Source organism: Chelonoidis abingdonii, chromosome 5 (assembly GCF_003597395.2).
Source record: "Chelonoidis abingdonii isolate Lonesome George chromosome 5, CheloAbing_2.0, whole genome shotgun sequence".
Classification (NCBI taxonomy): domain Eukaryota; kingdom Metazoa; phylum Chordata; order Testudines; family Testudinidae; genus Chelonoidis; species Chelonoidis abingdonii.
This window is the reverse complement of record NC_133773.1, coordinates 120,747,548-120,771,724: the sequence shown is the minus strand read 5'-3', so window position 1 is coordinate 120,771,724 and position 24,177 is coordinate 120,747,548. Positions and strand designations below refer to the sequence as shown.

The following is a 24,177-nucleotide window of genomic DNA, read 5'->3' as shown; positions in this document are numbered from 1 at the left end:
ACTCTCCTAGTTCATGTCACTCTCATATTTGAGGTAGGCAGGTGAAGCGTTAGGGGGTCTTTTGCCCAAGGCCCCTTACTGGAAAGTTGGGTACCAACCGGGATTTGAACCCCAGTCTCTCGTATCAAAGGGCAGTCTCCCGTATCAAAGGGCAGCGCTCTTAACCACTACGCTATCCAGTTGCTATATATTTTTAATTTCTCAGCTATTTTGCTTCATTTTCTTTCTTAAAGTAGCTCATATGTACAGGCAATGCTAGTGGCCTGATTGTGTGACTGTTGCAATATTCTGCCATTAGAGACCATCTGCTTTGGAAGTTACCTTATACTTATATTCTCCCAGCTGGAGAGTTGCCATCCATGGTTCCCAGGGTGGAAACTCAGTGTTTATGAAAGGCAGTATCAGGGATATGTGAATGAAAGAAGCCAGACTGCATTGCCCTAAAATCCAGCACTTTCTTTAATGCAGCCAGAGCAATTGCACTGCAATACCTGTATCCTCTACAATGTGGGTGACACCATCCACACTTCATGTCCCCTACTCTACCTCAAACCACACACCCCTGCCATCCAAGTAGTGAGGGAGGGGATGCTACATAGTCAATGTGTCTAATGGAGGAGTACAAGGGTAGACGTGAGTAACAGTAAATCTGAAAGTATTAGGCCATACTGGTTGTTTCTTGTTGTCAGGGTATAGGGACTGAGGCAGAAGATTAAATCCTGGTTCTACTAACGTTAATGGGGCTAGGATTTCACCTAGAGAGAAGTGGGTTTGATTGACGGAATGACCTGGTGTGCTATGTCACTGAGTCCTCTGTACTATTGGATCAAGTACAAGGTTGTGCTGTGTCTGAGCTGGACAAGGATACTGCAGGAAATTTGGCAGCATTTTGGTAGCATATGTAAAGTAATGGAGAGTTCTCTGTCAAAATGTGGATACAACTGAGTCCTGGGGGATTAATTCTTTTTATGGAGTAACTTAAACTGAATAATGAAAAAAAACTAACTGAAATTCAAGATATAAATAAACAATTTCAGGAGGCAAGAAGCACTCACTGTTCTTAGAGAACCTAAATGAATGAAATGGCTTTACTGGCACAGAGGTGAATGGCAAAGTATTGAGGCTGCTCAAGAAACGGTTCAGTGGCATCTGGAACATGTATAATGGGGGGAGGGATAGCTCAGTGGTTTGAGCATTGGCCTGCTAAACCCAGGGTTGTGAGTTCAGTCCCTCAGGGGGCCATTTGGGGATTGATTCTGCTTTGAGTAGTGGGTTGGACTAGATGATCTCCTGAGGTCCCTTCCAACACTAATGATCTATGATTCTAGGGAAACAAAGTCTTTTGAGGTGTTAATTAACTTAATTTTTAAAGAGAAACTTGCTGAGCTTTCAGTTCATCTGCAGATTTGACACCATCAGCTCAGGATTGAACAAAGACTGAATGGGCTGCCAAACTACAAGAACCAGTTTCTCCTCTCCTTGGTTTTCACACCCAGGTGTAGAAACAGGGCCTCATCCTCCCTGATTGAACTAACCTCGTTATCTCTAGCTTGCTTGCTAGTATATACCTGCCCCTAAATTTCACTACATGCTCTGATGAAGTGGATATTTCCCCCCCCGAAAGCTTTCATGCTTCCCAAAACGTCTGTTAGTCTATAAGGTGCCACAGGATTCTCTGCTGCTTTTACAGATCCAGACTAACACGGCTACCCCTCTGATACTTAACTTAATTTAAATCCCTTAAATATGCTGTCTTTCTGTTTAGAGATAGCCATGTATACGTATGTTATATTAATGATTTATCTGAGGAAAAGCCTTCTAAATTTACCTGGGACATAATTATCTCCTAACATCATTAGATAACAAGTTAGAAATGTTCTTAGCTGCTTGTATAATCATTAAGAGGATATATTTCAGTCCCAGATTACTTTATGAATTGTGACACTTTTAAAAATTAACTTTAACATATTTCTATACACTAAAAAACAATGGCTTTTGTGAAACCAGATCTTACCTGAGCCATCACAAACCAGAGTATGTCTCCCCAATGGGCTGTATTTGTTGTTGAACAACTTAAACTGCAAATTCACTCGTGTGTGTGCATGCATGATGATCCTTAAAATGCAAAACAAAGCAGAGAAGAGTGTAGTTCAAGTATGTGTCAGTGTGGATCTGGGCATAGATGTGTATGCGCCTCGTGTAAGAGATTGCTATTCAAAAAAAATCCAGTGTCCATCATGGTCTTTCACATTGCCTGTGCCTCCTGAAGCTCCCATACAAAGTCATAAAAGAAAGCGTGGCCACCTGTGGCAGCAGGATAGAACCAGCGAGTCTCTGATCCACTAGTTCTTAGTTTTTGGCTAAACCTTCTACAAATCTTCTAAAAACCTTCATAGCTCATATCATTTACCTTGACTTATGACTGCTGTGGTCATATCTACTTGTCTGGATCAAGGATTGTAGGTTAGACCTGCTCCCTTCATATGGTATACTCTAAACCTTCAAGCTCCGTCCATCCTGCGATGAGTTAATCCACTTAAAATGTTGGCACAGTTAGGTGCCTCTTCTGCTTAGGAGAATCGCTTATACTGAGAAAATGTTTGGTGTACCGTCATTCTCCACTAGGATAAGAACATAAGAATGTCCATACTGGATCAGACCAAAGGTCCATCCAACCCAGTAGTCTGTCTGCTGACAGTGGCCAATGCCAGGTGCCCCAGAGGGAGGGAACCTAACTGGAAATGATCAGTGATCTCTCTCCTGCCATCCATATCCACCCTCTGACAAACAGAGGCTAGGGACACCATTCCTTACCCATCTTGGCTAATAGCCATTAATGGACTTAACCTCCATGAATTTATCTAGTTCTCTTTTAGACCCTGTTATAGTCCTAGCCTTCACAATCTCCTCAGGCAGGGAGTTACACAGGTTGACTGTCTGCTGTGTGAAGAAGAACTTCCTTTTATTTGTTTTAAACCTGCTGCCCATTAATTTCATTTGGTGGCCTGTAGTTCTTGTATTATGGGAACAAGTAAATAACTTTTAATTATTCACTTTCTCCGCACCACTCATGATTTTATACACCTCTATCGTATCCACCTTTAGTCTTCTCTTTTTCAGGGATACACAGGCTGAAGCTCCACCTTCTGGAGCAATCTATGAAGGTCTCATCTGACCCTGAGGAGATGAGCCAGCATCATCCAATAGCCGATCTAAGAGAAAAGCAACACCATTGACCAGTGCAGAGAAGTCAGGACCAAGAGAATAATCAGTACCAGCACTAGCACAGATGTTCAACGTGCCGAAGCCAATCTTAACATCAGTGGCATCAAAGCTAGCACTGATGAGGCAGCTCCAAACAGAGGCAAATACTATAAATAAATTCAATGGGACCTGCATGGTGTCAAGGGCTGGGGAGAAGTAGTGGTCTATAGCAGTGTACCCTGCTGGCACTGGCTCTGGCAATACACCTCTTGGCATCAATGCCTACCATGGAGTATGAGCTGGGGGGGACAACATCATCAGTGCTAAAGCACCGACTGGTACTGATAGTGCCATACACTTTGCTGCTAGCCCTAGAGGTCTGTTCGTTTTCACTGTAAGTGGGACATAGGTTCTCCTGGTCTTCAGAGAGCCCTCTCCTTGGGGGTCAGTGATTGACACCATGGAGAGATCTTCAGCTTTCCCTGCAGGGCTCTGCCACCACCAGCCTGTCAAGACTGGCACTGGACTGGCCAATACCCAGTGAGCCAGACATACTCCTATAGTGTGTTACCATAGAGTTACTGGGGTCCACCATCTTATACAATGAGAAGCTGCTCTTCATCGCACTGAGGGAAGAGAAAGAGGTCATACTCCCCATCAGTGTCTCTGGCTAGCCTACAATTGCTGGAATACCAAGAGGAATCAGATCCACAGGCAAAGAAACACCAGCAGCCTGTACTACTGCCAAATCACTTCTTGTCTTTGGGTATGTCTACACTGCAGTAAGAAACCTGCAGCACCAAGTCTCAGAGCCTGGTCAGCTTACTGAGCTTGGATGATGGGGTTATAAAATCACAGTGTAGACTTTAGGTTTCAGGCTGGAGCCCAGGCTCTGAAACCCCACTGGAGAGAGGATCTCAGAGCCCAGATTTCACCCTGAACCCAAAAGTCTATTCTGCAATTTTAGAGCCCCGCAGCCTGAGCTTTATGAGGCCAAGTGAGCTGACTCAGGCCAGCTGCAGCTGTGCCGTGAGTCTTTTATTTCAGTGTAGACATACCCTTTTGTTTCCTGATGAAGCAGAATCCTTTGCCTAGTAATGATGCCTGACAACTTTAAATTGTTCCAGGCAGGGCCGGCTCTGGCTTTTTTGCAGCCCCAAGCATTGAGCAGCAAAGCAGGAAAAAAAACCAAACTCTGCAGGGTAGCTGGAACGCGGGTGCAGGGGGACTCCCTGTGCTGGGGAGGAGGGAGTTGGAGCAGGGAGAGAGTGGGGGGGCAAGTTTCAGCGGGACACTCGTCAAGTGGCCCCAACCGCCGCGCTGCCTGCTGGAAGGGCTCTGCGTGTTCCGGTCAGCAGGGAGGGAAGGACGCAGGCTGCCCTGCCAGGCTTGCTGCAGACCTGGCACCAGCTGGGGCAGAAGGAGCACGCAGCTCGCTCCCAGCAGGGCGCTCCCCTCCTCCGTGCTGCCACCCCCTACAGGGCGGCTGGATTGGCGAACAAAAAAAAAAAAGCATCTGTGCCGCGCTAGGATTGAGCAGAATGCTGCCCCGTAGAGTCTGTTGCCCCAAGCACGAGCTTGGTCAGCTGGTGCCTGGAGCCGGCCCTGGTTCCAGGAGCTTTTTGTGAGGATTGCCGAGACTCTGCAGAAAGAGACGTCATTCGTATAGCAGAAATCCCACTACCTATTTGACATCCTCAGCTTCTGGCCCAATTAGGATTGCTCTCACCATAAATGAGGTGCTACTTGATCCAGCTAATGTCTTGCCGATGCTGGCCATGATAACACTCGATGCGATGCAGGTAGAGAAGAGGGACCAAATATCTCCAGTTGGGTTTGAGTGCTTCTGTGCTCTCTCCAACTCAGGCTCCTTAGTCAAGTTGGAAATAGAAGAGAAAAGTACAAAGATCCCAATTCCAAGATCTATTTGGGAGGAAATCATACTCCTCTGCCTGTCTGCAATTGCATGTGGGTAATGGCCAGGCCTTACTGGTTGAATGTGACTGCCTAACCTCGGAAAGGGTGACGCCCTTCCTCATGAAGCTCCCGTACAATGATAGGGAAGAGCTAATCAACATAAGGAAGGTCAGGTAGTAGCAGACACCAGAGTGAGACACCACAACTGATACCTCAGACACCACAGCGAGGTCTGTGGCCACAGAAATGGCAATGTTTAGAGCATTATAGCCCCCAGCACCGTGTATCTCAAGAGAGGTACAAGCTAAAGATGAGGATTTTCCCTTTGAGAGCGCAGAGCTATTTAGCAACTGAAGAAAATGCTCTATACTCTTTAAAGACTCAAAGGCCACTTTGTGGTGCTTACGGATTTACATCCCAGCTCTATTTTGCAAGCCATGCTGTATGCAAGCCTACCTGAGGCCACAGATGCATCCGACCACCACAGGCCACCAGAATATGACGCCAAGAAAAACTCAAAGTACAACGAAGGGCCCCAATATTCTTCTCCTCCTCATCAGCAGCAGCACGCTGCACTCTTATGACACATCAGCAAATTTATGGAGCCGCATCAGATCCAGTCAAGTGATCACCTCTTTTGAAAGCTGCCTTGCCCTGTTCCATCAGGTGTGATCAGCCTTGATGTCAGACAGATGGGTGTCAGAAATCATTGCCCATGACTACCACATCCGCTCCACGGTCCATTCTCACAAAAGCCTGTTACAGACAGAAGTGTCCTCATTGCTTCATCTAGGAGCCACAGAGGAGGTTCCACCAAAGGTCAGGAGATGGAGTGCCTACTCCTGATATCTCCTCATTCAGAAGCATTTTCTGTCTCTGCTATTCTTTTCTCTTCCCTTTTGTGTTTGTCTAGTTTTGTCTTCTGGGAAACAGAAGGAGCAGCAGCGACAGCTTCAGCCCATCTTAACTGACTTCTCTTTTTCTCAAAAGGACAGTTATTACCATCTTAGCTACCATCTAAAAGACTGTCAAAAAGGGTATTTTTCTCTTCTAAAAACTCTCTGCAGCTAAAGAGAAAGGGATGTTGTTAAAGTGAAAGCCTTATTTAATATTGTGTCTTTCAAATTCTTGCCCAGTTTAACTTCTTTTCTGTATCTCTATTCAAAAGTTACAAAGGATTTTTAATGGTGTGTTTGCCATGGTGCTAAGCAGGATGAGTCTTCTGAATACCAAACTCCGAACCTTGTATAAAACTATTTATTATGGTGGACAGTGGCTGAGTTATATTAACATTCTTGGCCCATATATTCTACCTAAATTAATGCAACAGTGGTAGCATTGTTTAGGTATGCATGGTCATTGCAGTTCTACTTTTGGTCTTAAATTTTACAAGCTTTGAGATCTTGAAACAGCACCTGGGATTCAGCCTAATTGAGATGTTTCACCCCAGTGTACTCTGTGTATTAGTTTTATGATTTCTAAATTACTTGGCTTCTTGACATATTTCTTTTGGGTGTGGAATATTGGCACCTCCAAGATGGACTCAATAGGCAATACAGTGCTATGACTGAAAAGTGAGTTTTTAAAACTTAACTTTTTTGACGTATGAAACTTAAGAAAACAACATGGTGTTGTTATAGGAGCAATAATACTTTTAAATCTTCCTTTATATTAAGTAAAGTATGGAAAGCTGTATGTAATCTAAAGAAGAATTTAGAACACAGCTATTGATAAAAAACAAGAAAGAGATTACTTGGAAGAACTGAATATATATAAATCAGTAGTTCTGTCTGATGTATATGCCAAGTACAGAGGGATTTATCTAGTTAACTTTCTGAACCATAAGCAATTTGTAGAGAAATGAAGAGGTACCAGAGAATTGAAGGGGGAAAACAAATATAGTAACCATCTTCAGATAAGGAAGAAAAAAAGATTTTGGTGAATCCCATCCGTGCTTGTATTAGATAATATTAAAAATATATGCTTCAGGGCACAAGTTAACCACTAACTGCCTGGAGTTAGAAAGAAGCTTTCTCTTTGGGTAAATATCAGAGGGGTAGCCGTGTTAGTCTGGATCTGTAAAAGCAGCAGAGAGTCCTGTGGCACCTTATAGACTAACAGACATTTTGGAGCATGAGCTTTCATGGGCGAATACCCACTTCGTCAGATGCATGTGACTTTGGGTAAGTTATTCCATGATTGTGTGTTGGGTTTTCTTGAAGTATCTGAACCTGACCAGTGGTTAGAGGCAGGATATATTGAAAAAGATGGATATTCTGATTTGCTAGTTGTATGTTTGTGTTTTGTAAACCTACATTCTCAATCCCTAGTAAAATAATGGGGGGGGGGAAAGAGAGTACTTGTAAGCATCTGAAGAGTAACAAAATATGAACAATAAGCAGCAGAAAATTATAAAGAATAAATAAGGCCAGCCTCATTTTGATTATAATGTAAAATTAGTATATGAAGAAAATACAGTATATTTGATCATTTGATTTCTGAAACAGTAACACATGATTCAGTAGGGAGAGGGAGAAGGCATATGATCCAAGGATTGACAGACTTCTTTATGGTTAGGAAGAGCGTGTAATAAAGCACATTAATTAAACTGACAGATGGCAGCAAGCTGAGAGATGGTATGGATAGAGATACAACACAATGGGACCGAAAAGTGTTACAAATATAGCTAGAGATAACAATATAAAATTCAAGCCGGTACATCTGGGGGAAGATATTAACACTCCTGCACATTCAGTGGGAGGGAGATAATGAGAAGGTCATAATACCAAAAGAGACCTTGAGGTTCTGGAGAACAGGAAATTAGATGATATTGTAGTGCAGTATGATATAATTTCTAATAATATGCTAGCCCAAAGGTGAGCTAGGTTCCTCACAATAAATACACTGCCCCATGTGAGATTGTGTACCAGTTCTTAAAATATGTAGTAAGAAGCCCAACTGCAAGGGCTTAGTAAGAGTCTAGGAAGAAGCTTCATAATGAAGCAGAGAGAGACAGGCAAGTGGCTTTGGGAATAAGAGGTCCCATTTTCCTTCATTTAATAAAAGTCCTGTCTTCAGTTTTGAGCATAAAGCAACTTGTTCCGTGATTCTTTGACATTGTCACATGACTCTCAAAATTTTACAAGCTAAATAGACCCCAGGAAGAAGAGTGATAAAGAATGGGAGAGAATAGGGAGAGGAGGAAAGGGAAGTTTTGGGTTGACGTGTACATCTTGGAGGTGTGGGGGTGCTGCAGAGAAGTGAACAGTGAAGTTGGGTCTAATGAGGAAAGGAGTACAGAGGAAGGTTGATGTGGTGGGAAAAGGATGGTGATAAAGGTCATATAGATAAAAATGAGCACATCTCACTTTTGATGTGAGGCAAGGCTGACAGGTAAAAATGATTGGTGGTAACAAGGTAGTTGTAATTGGAGGTGTCTGATTGGAGGGAAAGTACGGGTTCTGACATCAGGAGGACTGAGGTGGTGGTAGTGTAGCTGTAAACTTATGCACTGTCTGTTGCTTCTGCCACTTTTAACCTCAAGTTTGAAATAGAGGCATGGAAAAGGAGGTGGCTGGTAGAGACTGCAGGTTCGGAAGCCACTGAACTTGGTGTCTGGTTAATAGTGGAGAGGCCATGAGAGGCTGGGCAGGCCGTGTCCTTTACAGAAAAGTTAATAGAACATTTTCTGTAGGATTTGTAGATAAAAATTAAATTCTATAGGATGGTCAATGTTTTATTTCTGATATTCTATATGGGATCATATACCATGCTCATTATTACTGTAGTATCTGATTGCTTTCCAGGAGAACATTAAGCAGTGTGACTAACTTCTGTGGTGTGTGGTCTGCCATCCTCTACCCAGGGGGAAACGTGTGCAGTGGAGTGTTTTGTTCTGGAATTTTTAAAATATGTAATGTAATGTTATATATGTATCTATGCATGCATGGGGCTATATGGTTATATTAAAGAAGGCAAGGTCGAAGAAATGTATCTTGCACTTGGAGTGGAAGGTGGTGAAATTTGTGATGGTCCTTAGTTTCTGAGGGAGTTAACTCCAATATCTTGGGTCAGCATCCAAAAAGCTGTCTCCTGTACAGACAAGATTTACCCTTACTATAGCAAGTTCCATTTTGCCAGAGCAGCAAAGTTGTCAGCCATGGTCTTCATCTTGGCCATTGAGCTCCTTGAAGATAAGGACGAGACGTTGAACTTGGTTCAGTATCCTATGGGAAGCTTGTGCAAGGAGCAGAGATAGGTTTGATATATTTGTGGTACCCAGTGATGCTGAGGAGATGTGCTCAGTGTTCTCTACCAGCTGATCGCTTGGGCCTGAGTGCTATGTGCCCAACAATACTGCATTGCCGTTATGCAGCCAAGAGCCAACAAAGGTGTGAATAACTGAGGCTAGGCCATTTTTTGCCAGGATGGGATGAGGTCTCCTAGACAACTAGAGATGGTAAAAAGTGTTACTGGCAGATTGTGGTATGTGATCACTCAACATTGGCAAGGAATCCAGAAGCACTCCTAAACTATGGACTGAATTGACCATTTGTGGGTGTGTACCGTCAGCTAAAGGAGACTGGTCCCTGTCTGTAAACCCTTCAGAATGCTTTCCTCTGCTCTATGTCTTGCTTGGGTTGCAGGAATACAACATTTTTAAAAATTAAAGCCCATAGGATGGTTCAAAACCTTACAGAAAGGTGATAATTTTCTATTACATGTAGAGGATTTTTAGAGTGATTTTTATAGAAACTGCTACATTTCTGTAGCAGCCTATTGGTTTAAGTCCTATTAAATTCCACAGAGGGTTTTCTGTCTCAGTGGCTCCTGATGTCCCTTCTGATTTCTGTAGCTCAGTGCATTTTAGCACCGGAAATCATAATCCAGTTCTAGATTATGGATAATTGATCACGTCTCTTGGTAATCTGTCCCAATGGTTAAACACCCTCATTTTCAAAATTTGCATCTTATTTCCAATTTGAACTTCCTGACTCAGGGATTTTTGCTTCTAGCTGTAATGCCATAGCAGTATGGTATTTCATTTTAAAGTGCGTCCTGCAGTTCTTGACAATGTATGCTATACGTCATCCAGAGTCCCAAGGCTGAGCTGAGTAATTCTCAATATAGAGACAGAAGGGGAGAGCTTTTAGATTCCATAGGGGTACCTCTTTCTGCTTTGCTCCCCTGTGTAGTATGGTTTTTGAGTGTCCTTCACTCTGGCTTGGGTTACTTAGCACTGGGTCTTCATCCTTGTGCCACATACCACCACGATAGAGATCCTACAATCACTCCAAAGCAACGTCCTTGATGAATCTCTGCTTTCTCATTCTCCATGGATTCCAGACATGGGAGGCCATTCTGCAGACAGTGTGTGATTGATTCTTTTCCAAGAGCAATTCCTTTCAGCATAAAGCCAACTCCTTTGGGAAAGATCAAACAAAACAGCTTCTTTGATTGGACTGGAACAGCTACAGTTTCAGTGTGATCAATGTGGGTGTAAAACAGCATTTCATCAAAGGCTTCCTTGGTGCCCTAGTGACAGCTTATTAGAGTTCAGATCCTCAGTTTAATGCCTCAACCCTCAAGCTGGCATCAGCATGGTCACTGCTATGTAAGCACTGAAAACAATGTCTGCTAGCCAGCAACAGGGTAGAAGTGATGGACCCCAAATGAAGCATTATTGCAATACTGGACCTTTTGAAGATGGTTACTGGGGAAGGACAAAGGTGAGAAAAAGGGGCAATTTTCTATTAAATATATAGGCATTTTTGAGTGATTTTTATAGGAACTCTTACATTTCTGTAGAAGTCTATTGGTTTAGTCCCGTTAAATTCCATTGAGGGGAGAGGAGGAGGCAAGCTTGCAAACCTACAATATATTGATTTCCAGAAGAACTGCATTTCAGTTTGGCTTTGACTGTCCAATAGCACACAGTTAATTTCAGAATGTTTTCACATTTAATTCAGTAGGAAATTAGTGGGCTCAGCACCTTGCAGGATAGAGCCCTATGAAACTATCCATAATAGTAAAATAAAATTTTAAGCGAGATAACAATAGTACATGTCACATTAATAGAACAGAAGGAGTGTTATTCATTGTGGATATCTTTAGTTAGAAACACTAAGATCCGATCCTGCCAGGTGCTAGGCATCCTTTCATTGCCTCTGAAGTCATTGGGAGTTGATGATTCACAATAGCTTACAGGAGATGCTCATCAGTTTGCAAGGTCAGGGCCAAAATGCAATGTTTAGATAGGGCCTGATTCTGCTTCCATTAAACTCACTGAAAATTTTATTGATTTTAGAGGAAGCAGGATTGAGTTTTTACTGGTTTGATTTGGGGAGTCAGAGGAGAGAGATGTTGGAAAAAAATGAGATGATAATTCATCCCTGTTCTGGCATTATTATTGTAATGTTATTAATTATAAATTGGCAACATAGTCAAAAACTACTCATTTCAGAGTATTTCACATACTTTAATATATTAAGCTTTTCAGGATGGTTATTTCCAATAAATGTTCCTTTATTTCAGAGAACCCATGATTTAGTCATTAGTAGGGTATTTGATATTTCCTGTCCTGTTACATACAGATAGAGGTTTATTAATTAAGTTCATGTGAGAAATCAAGTTAAGGCTCTGGGTGAATGTTAAAAGATAAGAGTACATTTTACTTCTTCTCTAAGTTTTGGCTTTAAGGTTTAGGGCATGTCTACACTACAGCCCTAAGTCTACCTATGTTAAGTCGACTTAAAGCCACAGCAGTAATTACTGCAGCGGCTGATATCCACCCTACCCATCTTCTGTCAATGGTGTGTGTTCTCACTAGGAGTGCTTCCACCAACTGATATGGGGCAGTGTGTGAGTGGGGTGGGGGAGCTCGGAGCCAGGGCTTTCAGTTCCGCGCACCTTCATGGGCTCTCAGCTGGGAGCAGGGGGCAGCCACCTGAGCTGCTCAGCTTTCTGAGCAGGGAGCCTCTGGGCAACAGCCCAGCTGGGAGTGGGGAGCCAAGGCAGTCAGGTTCTAGGATGGTGCTGTGAAATTGACAGGATGTGAAACTGACAAGACAGTCAACAGTGATGTAAGTAGCATAACTAAAACAGAAGCTGTATTGCCCTAACTTCTCCAACAGAAGCACTACACCTCTTGTGGAGGTGGAGTTATTGTATAAGTGTAGTATGGCACTTAGATTGGTGGGACGAGGCTGTAGTGTGAACATTGACATAATCAGGTCAACATAAGCTGCCTTACGTTGACCTAACTGTGTAGTGTAGTTCACAATAATATTGATCATTTTTAAGCATTTTTCTATTTTTATCAACTTAAATTTTCACAATTCCACAGAAGTATGGGTTTTAAGCATCTTTTTATTTTTACCAATTTAAAATTTCACAGGTGCAGAAAATTATGGAGTGGGGGGGATCGGACAAGAATTATTTAATGACAGCAGATGTTGAGATCAAAAAATTGAGACCTTATAACCATTAAAACACAAATTGTCAACATCACATATCAAAATACACAAAGTAAACATCCTTAAATCAAACTCTAATAGTTCTGAAGCAGCATTTTTCTTAATTTGCTTATCTGTAAAGTTTGGTTGTTGTTGATGGAAGTGTGTGTGTGTGTGTGTGTGTACAATGAAATCGACATTTACTAACCTTTATCAATAAAAATCTAATCCTTTCATATCTACTCATGCTATGAATTTTTCCATATGAAAAAATGTTGAAAGCTTATTGATCAGACTGCCTGTAGCTGGATCAATGCAAAGATAACCTGGAGCATAGAGATAAGCTTTGTCCCTCATCTTCAGGGAAGATCGACGTGTTTCTGAGATCCCAGCACAAATTAGCAAATTGCAGTCTGTCTGTATCTGAAAATATGACTAATCACATTAGAATGGGCAAAATTACCATATTACATGATAAATAGTTTTATTCATTATTTTTTTGAAGCTGATGAATATTTAAAAGTATCAGTTTCTTTAGTATAATTTAGCTAGCATTGCTTCTAAAGTAATTATGGAAAGGTACAAGCTTTTCTTCATCATGTGTGATTTAAGTCCTGCTGTGTAGTCTGTCATATAACCGAACGTTCATTAATCTGGTTTGGAAATGCATTTTATGAACCATAGCCTCTAAACCACTGTCGACTTTAATGATGATTGTGTCAAGTGTGGTCAGTTCAAAGACGATATGTTTACCGCTCAATTCACTCCCTGGTTTTAGTGGAAAGTATTGCTTCAAAAGTTTGTGTTTGTTTATGGTGTATTAAACTGTGGTGTATTAAAACTATGTTAAAATTACATATTATCATCGTGAATTCTCAGGGGTTTTCTTGGTCCTGCTTCCAGGCTAGGGGCTCTGAGGGAAGTGTGCAAACTAGGTATTTCAGCAGTCAGTCTGCAAAGATCCAGTTTAGAGCAAGATGGAGTGAGTTGTGCCTCTCAGCCTTAGTGAGCAGTCTGTTCTCTCTCTCTCTCTCTCTCTTGTTCTTGTGTGTTAAAGTTCTGGATTTGAAGAACTAAAGTAATGTTATGTTGCAGCCTTCCTGAGAATGTTAAGTTTTTATTTAACTTCTCTCTTTGTAGGCCTTGAACCTGACATAATTATTAATTGAATTCTAAGTTGGTAGTCCAAAAAGTTGTCCTAAACTGATCTTGTTTATCCAGGATGGCTGTTGCTGTTACTGTGAGAGCTCTGCTATTGTTTGAGTGATTCACATTTAGAGCCTGAGCCAGGGCCTGCTGAAGTCAATGAAAAGACTCCTGTTGACTTCAGTGAGCAATGGATCAGGCCGTTTGTGTGCTGGCAGAAAATAAGTGAAGCTGGTGTACACATTCTGTGTAATAAAACATACAGACTGGAGATTTGAGTTTTTGGGGAAAGCTATTGCACTTGATTTAAAAATGACCTAAAGTGGATGGCCATCCTCCTGGCCATCGTAATGGACAATAGCTCATGGTAGGAAACTTAAAAATCTGACAATATATTGTATAGGATCATTATGGCAAGAATGAAGTATTTTTAAAATTTAAGATAAAGCGAGAGAAGAAGTAAATAGAAAAGAAATAGTTCAAGTCACGGTGAGGATTTTAATCATTTTTATAGAGGATAAAACAACATATATAACTTATATGCCTGATCAGTCTGGTTTTGACTGCAGCTCTGTTTACTATGAAAACTTTGTTTTGATTAACAGATCCCAACAGCTCTATTGATTTGGTTTTTTTTATCTTTCACATGTGCAAATGGCTTGTAAAGGGAAACAAAGCTGGAATCACATATTCTTCAAGTGTGTAGTCTGTGGGTTAAAGAAAATGTTTGTCTTTCAGACATTGTCCAAACCTAAACATATACAGATTAACATAAAAATGTATAAAACAGTCAAGGAAGAATGACCTTTTGCATTCTTTTGCCGAAAATCTAACTATTGCTTTGGGATCATTGTTGTATCTACATGCATAAGCTAAAGATTTAATTTACAAAGGCCAGTGGACTAGAAGTTCAAATCGGTGATGTCCAGGGTGAAAAATACCATTTTTTTATTGGCTGCTGCTGTCTTGACAGATTTGTCATCTTCAGTTTATAGTACATGGTTCCATGCATACTTGGAACTGTCTCTTGAAATAAAAAAACAATTTTCCCATGAGACTTAGGCCACTAAATCCAAAAGGCATTTCTGAGAATGGGACATAGGCTCCTAAGTAACTTCTGCCCTCCTTGCTTCTTTTGCTGGCTTCCTCTCTGCTCAGTCATTTGAGGGTAAATGCTGTTTGGAAACATGTATTTCAAGACTAATTTCTCAGTTGTTAATAAATTCACTTGGAAGCCACCACACTCAGGACTACTGTAGCTGAAGGGTAGTTTTTAACCTAAATTATACGTAGAATACGACTGATTTTTAACTACTCTTTGTCTTGATAAATTGTTGCATCTGATTTATCCATGGGACAGTGTTGGTTTTCGTTTAACAAGATTCCATGAACTTTCTTTTTCCATCCCTAAAAAAATAGCTATGATATATTTAAATCAGTGTGGGATTAGCCCCAGTTGTCAAATTTGGATGCCTAAATCAGCCTTTATTTCTACATTTGGCCATTTAGATTAGTAGATAGGTGAATGAATACCCAATCTGAGGTCTACGGTTTATTTTAAGCCCACATGCAGAACTGGGTGGCCTCACATGGAAGTTTGAAAACTGGACTTGTTGATTATAGTCTTGGAAATAAATATCATCCCTATCAGCTACAGAAGATGCAATTACATATGGATAAAATGTAATTAGGGTAGACAGAGATATGTGATCTATTTCCAATAATGAGATATATAATTCTGGGGCAATATTCTTTTCTCTTTGCATGTATTAGGCAGATTCTTGGTGTTGGTGCAGTAAAATCCTGTTCTAACGTACCTGGTTTAGAACTTTATTGCATGCCTAGCTTTGGGTACTGCAGTCATGATCAGTGTTTATTCCATTAATAGTGGTTTTACTCACTTTCAGGATTCATTTTTCTTTCCCCTGCTGTGCAGTAACCTCATTCTAGCAGAAGCACCATGTGGTATGCATGTTTATAGTGTCATTCGAGCACAGGTCTTTGAATTCTCTGCGGCTCCGTAACTTTGCATTAGATTACAGACTCGTATGCCGTGACTATGTTGTGGCGTTCATTGTGATGGAGATAGCTGGAGTGTGTTACTGACAGTGATCATGTTGGAATATATTATACTATGCCAAATATGCTTCTGTAGGGGAAGCAAACTTATCTCTGGACTTTTTTCTGAATTAGTGTATAATTCCACATAGGAGAAGCATCACCGTTCATGCAACCTGCTGAGTGTCATCATAATGAAGTTTGATCACAGTGTGCATTGATATAATAGGATATAATACTGCTTTTAACCCTTACAGCCCTTGGCCTACATTTTAAAAAGTGTCTAGTGCTTTTCAGTGCCTCAGTTTTTAGGTGCCCAACCTGAAACATCTTGAAGGGGCCCAGTGTTCAAAAAGCTCTGAGTACCAGGCATCTGAAAATCAGGCCTCTTTAAGGTGTCTCAAAATTAGTAAATGAAAACGTAGGCCCTAGTCTTCAGCTTTTACCTCCGAACTCTCACCCTACTGAGAGGAGGCTTTCCTCCTTTGTAGTTGCTACTCCTTTCTCCATCCCTTGAAGGAGAGATTATTTCTCATATCCTTAGCAGTAAGATGAGGATTGATGGTCCTGTAGTTAAAGCAGTAGACCAAGACTCGGGAGTTCTGGGTTCAATTCCCTCCTCTGTCACAGACTTCCTATGTGAATTTAGACAAGTCATTTAACCTCTCTGTGCCTCAGCTTCCCATCTATAAAACAAGCATAATATTTTAATGGTTTTGTAATTCTGAAACAGTATGCACACCATGGAAAAAGAAAATATTATCCACCACTCCATCAAGCACTGGAATGCTTCCTAACAGTCCCCTTACTACAAACAAAGAGGCTTCCTGATTCTCCATAATCCCAGTACCACTCTCCCAATCTGACTCATCTCCCTAAACTGGTTCCAGCCCAAAGGGACCAGTCAAGAACTGGCAGCTTGCGGTGATTGGGTCACATCAAGAAAATTATGCTCTGGCAATAGACGTTGGTGGAGGGAGTCAGGAGAAAACAGGATTAACTTTTCCTGAGGGAGCTCTTGCCATGCATTGTCACAGCAAGAAATGATCAGCCAAGTAGAGTGCCCCCTAGTGGATTGCCAAAAAACCTGGAAATTCTCTAGTCTGTTTTACAGGTTAAAAGAAAATATGCAAGTTTCTTAAGGGTGAAAGTATATTAGATTTTGGCTGGAGAGAGCCCCACACTACAATGTTTGGATCCAGACACAAACTTCCCTTAAGTTTGAGGTGCTCAGATCTAGTTTTTCCATTTTATAGCAAGGGTACCTGGGATGGTATGTTTTGGAGAGTCGGCATCATGAGGAGTCATGTTAAACCGAGTTTTATTTATTGTTATGTTCCAGGTGGGTAAACTGAGAGAGAGAATCCAGGAAGTCAAGCAAGAAAGAGAGCAGGAGCAGCACAAGCACACTGCCTACATCTCTGAACTGAAGGCTAAGCTCCATGAGGAGAAAATGAAGGAACTGCAGGCTGTCAGGGAGCTGCTTATCCGGCAGCATGAGCAGGAAGTAGCTCGTATGGTAAAAATAAAAGACAGTGAAATTCAACGCTTGCAGTCTACGATGAACGTGCTGCGGGATGGGGCAGCCGACAAAGTGAAAACTGCATTGCTCAATGAAGCCAGGGAAGAAGCTCGGAAAGCATTTGACTGTGAACGTATAAAGATGCAGCAGGAGATATTGGAGCTGAAGACTGGTAAAAAGCAGCTTGAAGAAGCTTTGAACAATATTATGCAGGCAGATAAAATGAAGGCTGCTGATCTGCGCATGGCTTATCAGTCCCATCAAGATGAGGTTAATAGAATAAAGCGTGAATGTGAGAGGGATATCCGCAGGCTGGTAAGCTTAATTAAACAATAAATATATTTCAGTTTACAGCTGTTATTAGAACATTATTGTGTTGCCTATGAGAGATATTAGAGCCTGGTTTGAAGTGGTGCATTTAATCATTTGTTGTTTGGATAATAAACACCCTAATCCCACTTCTTTCTTTTCCTGCAGCACAGAGCGTATTGGCTCCACCCCAATCCACTAACCACGCCCCAGTCTACAGCATTATATTCTATCACATAAAGAGAGTGGAAGTACCAAACCCCTGCAGTGTGTTTCCACTCAAGGGATCCAAGTTATTGGGTAGCTTTCTCTTCCTCTTTGCCTGAAATTCCTTTCCTTACAAGACCTTCTCTGTTGAAGGGTTCAAGATTTGTTCCCTCTGCAGAGCAGAGGTTCCCTTTCTGTGATGGACATGCTAGCTATTTCAGATACAGCATACCTGCTGCAGCAGTCTGTCCTTGTGGGAACCACTCTGGCAGAGTGAAGAAAAGATAGTCCCTTTTGCTTCCAAAGTATTGCCCATATCACTCACTCTCTTAAAGTAACAAGGTTTGTTGCCCCTTGTCACTTGTTCTTGATACTCTTTTAAAGGGCAGAGGTATTAGTGTGGGCCCTGGGTAACAGAGCTTTTCCTCTGTCATAAAGTTCACCATAGGCAGCGGCCTTCCCCTTATGAACAAAACAGAAGTAACGTATCGAACCGTTCTGATCCAAACCCCACTACATTTTACACTAGTGATACTGCAACATTTGGGCAAATTATGACACAATAGTAGACTTACTGTAATATATAATGAAAAGGCCGTTCTATTTGGCATCATGATATTTTCCAAGTATGGAGTGTTGAGATTTGGTTACTAAAATGAATTAACTTTCAGTATAATAATAAGAATGCAAATACCATGCAAGGTAAATGATAAAAGAGGAATAGTCTCTGATTTAATGTTAAGGACATTCTTTATTTCACCTTGTGTCAAGACCAGAATTTGAATGGAGTACAGAACAAGAACAGGTTAGTCATTCTGTGCACACACAGACATGCTCTCTCCCACTCCTTTAGATAAATGATGGCAATGAGAAGCTACAGACAAATAGCATTTTATGGTAGTAATTGCAGTCTAAGGCAATAAAGCTTATAATACAGTTACTTTGTCCCTTAAGTAAATTGGTTATTGACAGGCTGTTCGGTGTTACAACTTGCTAAGGATGCTGTAAAGATTGTCAGGCCTCAGACTTTAGTGAGCATAATTACGCTTTCATACTTCTTTCCCCATCCCTAAAAATCTGGTAATCCTGAAAACAGGGCTACAAAGTACAGGAGTTGAAATCCGAATGATTCTAAGTGATCACATGGCATAGAACATGGAACTCTGCATATTCTGTCTCCATGAGAACACAAGGTTCTTGTTGATTTCTGTATCCTTGCTTGGGAGAAAGCAGATAAATAGTGCTAGGGGAGGGAGGACACAGCACATACTGCATGTGCACACTCCCTCAGAATAAAACAATGTTACATCTAACATCCTTGGCCGTGTCCTTTTTTATTATTTGAAGATCAAGTTTTAAACAGACAGAATAGTAATAGAACAGAATCAAAGTCAGTGCTTCTGCAGGATTGTCTGAACAGTGACGATCTGACAGTGATTACAGAAATGGCAAAAGCCTGCAACATTACTCATATGTCATTTGTAAGGTAACCAAACTAAGCCCCACCCACAACTTATGGAGCCTCTTGGTCTGAGTGCCTTCCAGCCTCATAGTAGTTAAGATTCTGCAAACAGAATGCCTAGTCCATCTTGCTCAGGTTGCCAACAACTGAAAACATCTTGTTATTGAATTACAATTAGGCCGGAATTTTTACTAGCCCAAAATCAGTTGGATAAGCTCCATTGAAGTATACAAACAAGACAAAACAGGAATTAGTGGCCTTTCTTAAATACTTGGCAGAGTCTCAACATGATATGAAATAAGTTAGTTTTTCTGAATGGGGTTAGTTCCATAGTCTTGTTTCAGTTTTTAGTTTAGTAGCTCATGGTTGGTGGTGAATTTTTTTTTCTTTTAATTGTAATACTTCCTCCTAACTGGGCAGACACTCCAAATGCTTTCCCTTCTTCCATTTGGCAAAAAATAACAACCTTTCCAATGAAGGTCATCAATCTGATTTGGGTGTGGGAGGATATTTCATTTAATTCCCTTTTTCTGCACAAGCATCAATACTATCAGCACAAATCTGAAAATGAGATTCAATTTGTGCACTGTCTGCTTTCATGTCTTGCTGTTTAGCAACAGTACAGAGCGCTGCACTCTAATAAGGCTCACCCTCTGCCTTAGAGCCAGGACTGGCCTGAGAGTAAAGGATCAAACTCAGGATTCAAAATCTGACTGCCTTATAGTCATTTAAATGTAACAAGGTACTGGACAAATACGTGATTTATCTTGATGAGAGTAAAAAGCTAGTCTCTCCATAGTTATTGCTGAGGCTCACTTCCAGTTTTCAAGACTGATTTTTGACACCCTCAAGTAATTTCAGTCCAAGCATTTGGCCTCCCTTGTTTGCAACCAGGAAAACTAATATGAAAGACGATAACACAGTATCCACCTATTATTTGTCGATCATGTTGGCTATTATCTGAAAACAAGCAGACTGTACATACAATAAAATAAAGCTGTATTCATTTTTTATTGAAGGTGTGGACCTTGCAAACTGAAATGAAAATGAGCTTTGAAAACTGGATAATGAGGTTTCATATATGTACAGATATTAAAATTAAATTCTTCACATAAGCAATGCTTCTGTAGACTCCTACTGACCTATGAAAAGTACAGTCATAAAATAATATTTTAAAATAAATTCTATATAAAACTTTTGCTCATATCAGTGTTATTCATATAATTAATTTCAGACAGGAGCAGTAGAAATGTTTTCATTATTTAAAAAAAAAATCCTGTGGAAACTGTTTTTAAAAAGCAGACATTCTCGTGCAAAATGTGGAATCCAAACACTGCAGCTCATGTTAGCTAATGTATGAGAACGTGAAAATGAATTTTACCAGAACAAACCAGAGAGTTGAAACTGGAAAGTTTTATTTCATTGCCCTAGCAGAGAGAAATAAAATGAGGAGACAACGTGAATGGTAATAAGAAAATTAGCTGCAATGTATGTATTTGTAACAATTTAAAATCGTATTTTTTAAAATGTTACCTAATACTGTATTATATCCCTCGTCTACATTATCTAATATATCTAAGTACTTGTATTTTCCCAGTCACCATAGTAGGTGAACAACATTCACATAGTTAAAATTAGAAATAACCATGTTTATATGTAACTCAACTGTCAAATATCTTTAGTAAAGTGAAAAATACAAGCTGCCTTCTCTGGAACTGTAGACTATGGCTCAGATTTTCAATCAGATGTGCACAAAGCCACATTTGCACTTTTGTGTATAGGTAGCTTCAGTGTGGAAATCCTCTGAATTGTAGTTGCAAATCAGGGTTGTGCAGGCATGCATGCACCTACATGCGTAACCCCAGTGTGCATGTGTGCATTGGAAGTTTTGCATATCTACGTTAAAGCAAAAGTAACCGTGTACTTTGCACATGCCTGTTTGAAAATGTCAGTCCATGCTGAAAATCAAAAGGTGCCCTTTTACCAGTATTGACCTTTGGATATTGACCTGATCTTGGGAGGTACATACCTGAGAATAAATGATAATCTGTATGTTAGACTAAATTAAGCTGCTTAAGAAATTCTGTAATGAAAGCACGGGAATATAATAAAACAAAATAGGCTTTACAATAAGCTTAATTAAGGCCCAGACGTGTTATAATGGTTATCATGAGGCTTAGCAAGGACTGGCATTTAACATAAATTGTCATAAGTATTTGACCCAATGTCATAAGGTTTGTAGGAGCTTTTGCAATATGTAGCTTTTGATAAACAAGTACAGCTCAGAAAGACGAAACAACAGATTTTGGTGGGATTTTAGTGCATGTAATCATGAATTTAACCTCACTGATACACTAGAAATATTTATGCACATGCCTGGTTTCAATAATTGGAACCCCAGTTATGGTTTCCCAGACAGCTGTACAGGGACTAAAGGCCAGAAAACATGATACCCAAGCATGCGTGGTCAGGAAAAGGGGATATAAAATATGGTGTTTGATTAACCTTTAGTTGGGACATCAGGGATGACAGACTGGCAGAAGTCTTAGTACTCTCAAGCCCACTCATACTGCTCTCCATGTACTGTTCTTCCTCTTTTCTCTTCTAAGGGTGTCCATAAGGCTGTGAGTATGCACAGTGTAGGGGGTTGTTTGGTTATATTTATCTTGCTTTATTATATTTTTCTATGAGTTCTATTTTACTTGTATATATTAAGTATTCAATAAAGTCCTCATGTTTCTGTGCAATTCACCAACCTCATCTCTTATAATACATATATGTAGTTGCCTGAGTAACTAACCCATTATTAGTGACTTGTGCAATTTGCACCTGACATTTATCAAAAGCTACTCCAGAGAGAAGTCCACCAGCCTGTTAAAGAGGAAAAAATACCAATTTAGTTTCCAGATTGAGCTCTGTATTAACAGCCACATTTCTAAGCAGTTTTTCCTGCATCTTTCAGTGCACACACCTACAGCATGGATTGGTAGTGGAGAAACTTAATAGAACTTAGATTAACACTGAAGACAAAACATTCTGTTTACTGAATTGATTATACAGCAGATTTTACTAAAATTAGTGTTTTACTCAATCTAAACTTTTCAATTATCAATTTTTAAAACATGTATCTTAGTTGCTCTTTCTTGAGTGTCAACTAAGGCTTATATTTGATTGACATACCGCATTTTAAAATTCGGTACCAAAATACTCAATGAGATGCACATTTTGTATTAAATCATTCTTAGCCACTACAGCCAGCCACTTGATGAGTTTTGTAGCACAATCCAAACCATTTTTGTTGACTGTATAAAGGAGATTACCATTATTATACTGTATTAGTTGGAAAGAACAAATACAATTTTATTCGTTGTGACTGTGGGGATAAAGCTACCCGCAGGACCCTTATTAGACAGAACAAACCTCTCTATGTTTTGTGTTAAAATTCACAGTGGATGCTTCATGCTGCTTTCCTGTGGAAAATAATACAAAAGATAGTCATTACAAATGCATTAAATTGATTTTGTCACTCATTTTGCACTCTGTTCATTTGCTGTACTATTTTAGTAAGAGGGAAGCTGAGTATTGGTCAGTTGCACTGTATGCGGTAATATGTATAAACTTTGGGACAAGTTAGGCACACAGTTTGCGCGCACGTGTGTGTGTGTGTTGAACAAATGAATGAATGAATAAATGTTCATTTTTTTCTGTTCCATGCTGAAGGTAACCAGACTTTAGTTTGTTTTTGAAAGGTATTGTAATTCCTTTAATAGAAAAGCCCATATAAAGTCAGAGTTTACAATTCTTTCACATGCAAAACTCCAGTCAAACTTGGTGAGTATTATGTACATGTAGTCCTACTAATTATCAAGTCCCAAAAACAGCTCTGATTAAAGTAAATGGAAAGACTCTCATTGATTTTGATGAGTTAGATTGGGCTCACAGGACTTGATTTTCCATGGATTGAATCAGTGGCAAAGCTCCTGATAACTTCATTGGACACAGGATCAAGCCCATATTAACAAAGATTGGAATATTGAACATTAAATGAATTAGGATTGTTTGTTGCTACTGTATAACCATATATTGTGATAACCTCACAAAATTGGTTGAACTGTAATGTGATATTACTTCACCTTCATCCCAGTAAGGAAAAAAAATCCTTGTTGCTGTTAACTGAATCAGAGCAGAAATAGCTTCTTTCATGAGCAGCACTGATCAGCGGTGTGCCTTTGAAGCTAGATGGACAATTATTAAATATCCTTATTACCTCCAAGTCCAAAAGACGTAATTATATGAATTAGGAAGAACTTCTACTTCAGATCCTTTAATCTTATTTTTATATTCCCCAATTGTACGTTTTCCAACAAACAGGAAGATATATAATATAAATTAATAACTTCAGTGCCTTCACAGAGAGTAGAGCTGGCCAGAGAAACTTTGACAGAACCTTACAGCATCAGAATACGTAGTTTTGTCAAAACTGAAATGCATTGCAAAATCGGGTAGATTTTTCTGGAATTTCATTTAGATGAAAGAGGAGGAAAAAAGTTCCCACACTGTTGCAACATCCCTTTTTTACATTGTCAGAACAAAAAATTTCAAATTTGTATTTTGAAATGACTTTTTGTTTTTATTTTTTTAGTTTGTATTCTATTATGCATTATAATACAAACTTGTACATATAAAAAGTATAAATTGAAGTGAAGTTTCTTTATTTTGTCAAAATGAAACCTTTCAATTACTTGAAACAAATAAATAAATATTTAGAATTTTCCTCTGTGGCAAATTTCAATATTTTCAGTTTTCATTACATTTTGTAATGAATCTAAATTTTAAAATCTCTAAATTCTTCCTGAAATGGAACTGCCATTCTCCACACAGCTCTAATAGAGACTACT

General features: G+C 40.0%; 1 protein-coding gene across 3 annotated transcripts in view; it reads left to right on the top strand.

Moving 5' to 3' along the window:
- The window catches only part of JAKMIP1 (janus kinase and microtubule interacting protein 1), a 276,518-nt gene that overhangs the window by 147,047 nt on the left and 105,294 nt on the right, over positions 1 to 24,177 (top strand). For all 3 annotated transcript variants that reach the window (XM_032791976.2, XM_032791975.2, XM_075066604.1), the window contains one exon: positions 17,122 to 17,616. In XM_032791976.2, the coding sequence (XP_032647867.1) occupies positions 17,122 to 17,616 (495 nt within the window). The remainder of the gene's footprint in view (positions 1 to 17,121; positions 17,617 to 24,177) is intronic.